Raw genomic sequence first — 5,803 nt, 5'->3', positions numbered from 1 at the left:
AATCTTTAACTCCTCTCTCCAAAGCGAAGGATTAGATGAAACTTCAAGACGAATCAATTGATAAATTTGTTTCAAAATTGAATCTGACATTCGCAGCTCAATCTCCTCTATAAGGTGAATCCTCCATTGGTATTTGAACAAAAAAATTGACAATAACAACAATAATAGCACTTACATGTACATCCCATCTTCACTTCAACAAAATTGGGGAAACTCAAAGCTTCCTTCCAAGTCCTATTGAATTAACAAGGAAAATGACAGTCCATCCGGCCTTCTTTAACAAAATTTGGGAAGCTCTACCCTTCCTTCTTCGTCTTATTGAATTAACAAAGAGAAATAACAAACAAAATAATTGACAGTATTAATCAACAGAACCCAACATTAGCTTGATCCATCTGTAATGCGAAGGTACCCATCTGACTCGTTTGTGCCGAGAAGAATTGCGGCTGCAGCATCGGTTGAGGCGGCAAGGAAGTTCCAATATACTGCACAGATGGCACGAGTGAAGAGAAAAATCCATCCATTGAACAGTTATCCGTCTGATCCATGTTCGCCGAAATCCCACTACTGTAATTTGGTTCCTGCAACCAGAGAGGAAGGAACGGCGGGACTTCATCGGAGACGACGTCAATAGAATCGCAGAAATTGTGGGATGGCACAGGAAACTTCACGCTCGCCTCCACGTCGAATAGATTTTGACCGGACTGCATCTGAAGAGATTCTTCTGCAGGAAAACGCGAAGCCAGTGGCTGAATGTGGTGAAATTCAGTCGTCATCTCCATCGGTTGATTAGAAGGCTGCGAGCAAAACCCAGAAAAAGGTGGGTTTTGATTTTCAACCATCCCAAACCCAGTCTGATTGTTGTCCAGAAGGTAACAGAAAGAACCACTCTGTTCACGCTTCCGAAGCTCGATCTTATCTTTCAGGGTCGCCAAGATGGAATTGATCTTCGCCGCGGTATCTCTCAAAGATTCTTCAGAGAACACATCAAGACGGGAATACGTAGAAGGGGATTCCGAGTTTGCATTGTCTCTCTTCAGCTGACGAAGCTCCCCCTCCAGTTCCTTCTTCTTGCTGTTCAAGAAATCAAGAAGATCTACCTTCCGTTGTTCTCTATCCATGTTGCTCCGACTTCGATATTCGGAGATGATCTCCTGAACCCTCGACGGCTCCGGCGGCCACGTCTCAGCATCGATTTTCTGGCTGCTTTGGGGGCTGGAACATATCACGCATACATCGATCCCACAGAGTTTTGATAACTCCTTACTCTTCTTCATCAACCCCTTCCGCCTGTTGAGGAAGGTCGTCATCCGCGACCTCTCGTCGGAGATTAAAGACCAAGCAACTCTGCCTCGGCTACGACCCATGAGAGAGCACGAAGAAACAATGAAAGGGAAGTTTCCGTTACTGAAGAGAGGAGAGTCTTGAGTTTGTTAAGAGAAATGAAAGGGACATTAGGGGAGGGAGGACAAGAATGAGGGAGGACAATTTATGTTAAAATATTAGTGCCACGTCTCATCTACGCTCGCTTGATTTTTCATCGAACCTGCTCATGTGGCAAACGTGGGGGTACTCAAATAACACCTAGTTGCAGTGTTGGATGCTTCCACCCATTTATCGTGGGAAATAGATTCCTCCTTGCATTGCTATTTACCCTCACAATCTCACTTCCCTCAATTCTATTACCCTCGCAACCTTCTCTCTTTATCTCTTCTTAGAACATGGGCTCAAGCCCACATATCCAAGAGGTGGCATCTTGGTAAAAAAGACGACTTCTCATAAAGATGAAATGAAGATGTAACTATATATCTATTTATGTCTCTTCTTTAGTAAATGTTGTAGTCATAAGGGTATTTTAGTCATTGTAACTGTTAAATTTATGGAAAAGATAAATACTTTATTGAGTTATTATCATCAGAGTATATGAACCTCTATTTATAATATAATTAGGAAAATAGTATAGTCCAATTACAATTAAACAATATTTGTCCCAATTATACCCAAACTCTAACACTTAAACATAAGTCCTAGTATAATTAAACAACCCAATATAAATAGAAGACTAACATGACTAAAACTCCTTTAAAGTGTAACTCCTTTGTGAGACATGCTTCCATAATAATTCTGGCTCTGTTAGACTTCTTATTGTGTAAGACTTTTAATGTCTCCTCACGTGATCATCGTGGGTCACATATCTTATGGGATTGGGCCCATCTTCCAACACTCCCCTCAAGTTGGGGGTGAGAGAACATCATAAATAACATCTAGTTGCAGTGTTGGATGCTTCCACCCATTTTATCGTGGGAAATAGATTCCTCCTTGCATTGCTATTTACCCTCACAATCTCACTTCCCTCAATTCTATTACCCTCTCAACTAGGGGTGGCTTCGAACCGAGCCGGTACCGGCTCGGTTCGATTCGTCATTTATCGAGCTCGAGCACCGAAATCGGCTCGTTTACCTTAACGAGCCGAGCTCGACCGAAGCTAGGTTCGGTTCGTCGGCTCGCGAGCCGGCTCGAAGTGAGTCGGATCGGTATTAATCGGTAACGGGATCGCGAGCGAGCGGGGGAGTGGGAGCGGGAGCGAGAGCGAGGGGGGGAAAATTTTTTCCTCCCCCCTCGTCACCGTTGACCCCTCCCATCGGTTGTTGTCGCCGCCTCTACAGCCGTCATAGCTGTTCGTCGGCGTCTATACTGCCGTCGCAGTTGCTCGTCGACCGCCTCTGTGGCCGTCCGTTCGATTTCTTCCTCTCCTCGTCGTCGCCTCTGTTTCCGTCGCCGCCGCTTCCGTCACCTCCGCTTCCGTCGCCGCCGACTCCATCGTGGCCGTCATCCCTATCGATAGGTCCTCTCTAGCGTCGTAACCCCCTTTCCTCCGCGTTGTCTCAGCGAAAAACCAGAACAGGGGAGAAATAATCTCCCCCATCCCTCGCGAGAAGATGATTTCGCACGAGCGATAAAATAAAAAAAAAAACTTTTTCCTCTAAAAAAAATTAAAAATAATTTTCTATAAACTATTAGTGTCTCATGTTTTTTTAAACATTTTTCTAATTGAAATTTTTTATTAAAAATCATATAATTTTCTAAGTAAGATTTTTCGTACCAAGATGGGATAGAAAACTGTATAGAAAATTTTTGAATAAGTATTTAACAGTTGATGCTGTAATACTTTTAGCATGAAACAATTTTCTTTGCAATTTTGTGTTTGATATTTTATTTAATTAAAAATTTATCAATAAGTATAATAATATATTAGATTGATTATTAATTTTTATTTATTTCCCTAGAAGAGACAATAGTCCATTCAATTTTCCTAAGAAAATTTTAAAATATTTCCTGTAATTTTCTAATAAGTCACTAATAGTAATAAGATTTTATTTAAAGGTTTTTTTGGGAATATGTATCATAGGAAAAAAAAATTTAGTTTTTCATAGAATATAAATTTTTATCTAGGGGCACTAAGGAGGCCATAATAAATTATGGCCAGATTCAAAATTTACAAAACAGGCTAGACAACAATTGGAGTAAAAAATATTAATATTGGTGCATTTTAATCCATTATTGAAATTCAATCCTGAACCTCCCCTATCATTATATTTTTTAAAAATGTATGCATAATTTCATATATAATTATTCAAAGCCACCCCTACGTGCGAGATCATAAACAAGGAAAAAAAACTCTTTTTCCCTTTCTCATGGCTCTTAAATAAATTGAAAATATATTTTAGTAGAAATACGTTTCTAGAGACTATTAGTGGTTTTTTCAATAAATGTTGAAAAGACATTTTTAATAGAAATATAGGGACCATTAGTGCCTCATGTTTTTTCAAAATATTTTTCTAATTATAAATTCTTTTTAAAAAATCATATAATTTTCTAAGTAAGATTTTCTTGCCAAGATGGGTTAGAAAACCAGATAGAAAAATTTTGAATAAGTATTTGACAGTTGATGATATAATACTTTGAGCATGAGGCAATTTTCATAGTAATTTTGTATTTGACATTTTATGTGATTAAAAATTTATTGATAAGTATAATAATATATTTGATTAATTATTAATTTTTATTTATTTCCTTAGAAAAGGCAATAAGAGGTCCATTTAACTTTCCTAAGAAAAATTTAAAATATTTCTTGTAATTTTCTAGTAAGTCTGTAATAGTAATAGGATTTTATTTAAAGGATTTATAGTTTTTATTTGGGTGATTGTAAATTGATAGTGATATTTTATTTAATTTTGTTGTGTTTGATTATTGTATGGAGTTTATTTATAATGTTATGCAGTGTATGGAGTGTTTAGATTATTTTATGGAGTGTATAAACAATTTCATGAAGTGTTTATGGAATGTATAGACAATTTTATGGAGTGTTTATGGAGTGTTTATGCAGGTATTATGTATATTGATTATGCCCAATTTTAAGTAGAGGTCATGCTGAATTTTATACAAGTATTATATATATAGATTATGCTCAATTTTAAATAGAGGTTATGCCCAATCTTATACACATATTATATATATAAGGTATGCCCAATTTTATGTAGAGGTCATGCCCAATTTTATGTAAAATGTATGCATAATTTTATATATATTTTATTCGATATATATTTTTTGAAAAATTTTAAATGTATGTTGAGGCTCGAGCTCGGCTCGAAGCTCGGCTCGAGCTCGTTGGGCTCGAGATCGATAAAAATTTTAGGCTCGAGACGAGGCTCAGCTCGAAGCTCGGCTCAAAATATTTAAATCAAGCTCGACTCGAACATAAGCAGGTTCGGGCTCGGCTCGACTCGATGCCACCCCTGCTCGCAACCTTCTCTCTTTAGCTCTTCTTAGAGCATGGGCTCAAGCCCACACATCCAAGAGGTGGCATCTTAGTAAAAAAGACGACTTCTCATTAAGATGAAATGAAGATGTAACTATATATCTATTTATGTCTCTTCTTTTGTAAAGGTTTTTAGTCATAAGGGTATTGTAGTCATTGTAACTGTTGAATTTATGGAAAAGATAAATACTTTATTGAGTTATTATCATAAGAGTATATGAACCTCTATTTATAATATAATTATGAAAATAGTATAGTCCAATTACAATCAAACAATATTTGTCCCAATTATACCTAAACTCTAATACTTAAAGATAAGTCCTAGTATAATTAAATAACCCAATATAAATAGAAGACTAACATGACTAAAACTAGAACTCTTCTAGGACGTGACCATAAGATAAAGATGCCTTTGTGAGTCCTTCTTGATCTTCCAACCAACTTGTCGTTATCTTTGTGAGTCCTTCTTGATCTTCCAACCAGCTTGTGGTTATCTTTGTGAGTCCTTCATCTTCCAACTTATGTGATAAGGATGCCAGCTCGTGGAAATCATGGTAGGTCATACTTCTTATGGGCTTAGACCCATCTTCCAATACTCTTAGATATGTGGGTCTTCCTTGGTCGTGTGGGCTGGAGCCCATCTTCCAACACTCCCCCTCCACTTGGGGGAGAGAGAACATCATGAACTCTCAACTTGCTACAAATGATATATAATATCTTTGTATAAAATGGTTGTCCTCCATATCTTCAAACACTCTCCCTCACGCTGGTGCTCTCTTCCATGAGGCCCAATTGGACAATTCAGAGGAATGGCGGGGGGGGGGGGGGGGGGGGGGGGGGGGGGGGGGGTTATAACATAGATGTAATAATAAGCTCATCCATCATGGTATCCCAATCCGAGCACCGACATTGGTAGATATTTTTTACGGGGTATCAAGTTCCTCCATCACGGTGTCCCAAAATTTTCAATTGCTCCATCATGGA

General features: G+C 38.0%; 1 protein-coding gene across 1 annotated transcript; it reads right to left on the bottom strand.

The window, feature by feature from the left end:
* Nucleotides 1-365: 365 nt before the first annotated feature.
* Nucleotides 366-1,310, bottom strand: LOC137952648 (MADS-box transcription factor PHERES 2-like). The gene has a single exon (XM_068799712.1). It carries the CDS (start codon nucleotides 1,308-1,310, stop codon nucleotides 366-368), a length of 945 nt encoding a protein of 314 aa, XP_068655813.1.
* Between the last annotated feature and the right edge of the window lie 4,493 nt (nucleotides 1,311-5,803).

This window comes from Aristolochia californica, unplaced genomic scaffold (genome assembly GCF_029961685.1).
Source record: "Aristolochia californica isolate CCGP_79_NKW_82.1479 unplaced genomic scaffold, dmAriCali1.0.hap1 SCAF_16, whole genome shotgun sequence".
Classification (NCBI taxonomy): domain Eukaryota; kingdom Viridiplantae; phylum Streptophyta; class Magnoliopsida; order Piperales; family Aristolochiaceae; genus Aristolochia; species Aristolochia californica.
This window is presented reverse-complemented; position numbering and strand designations above follow the sequence as displayed.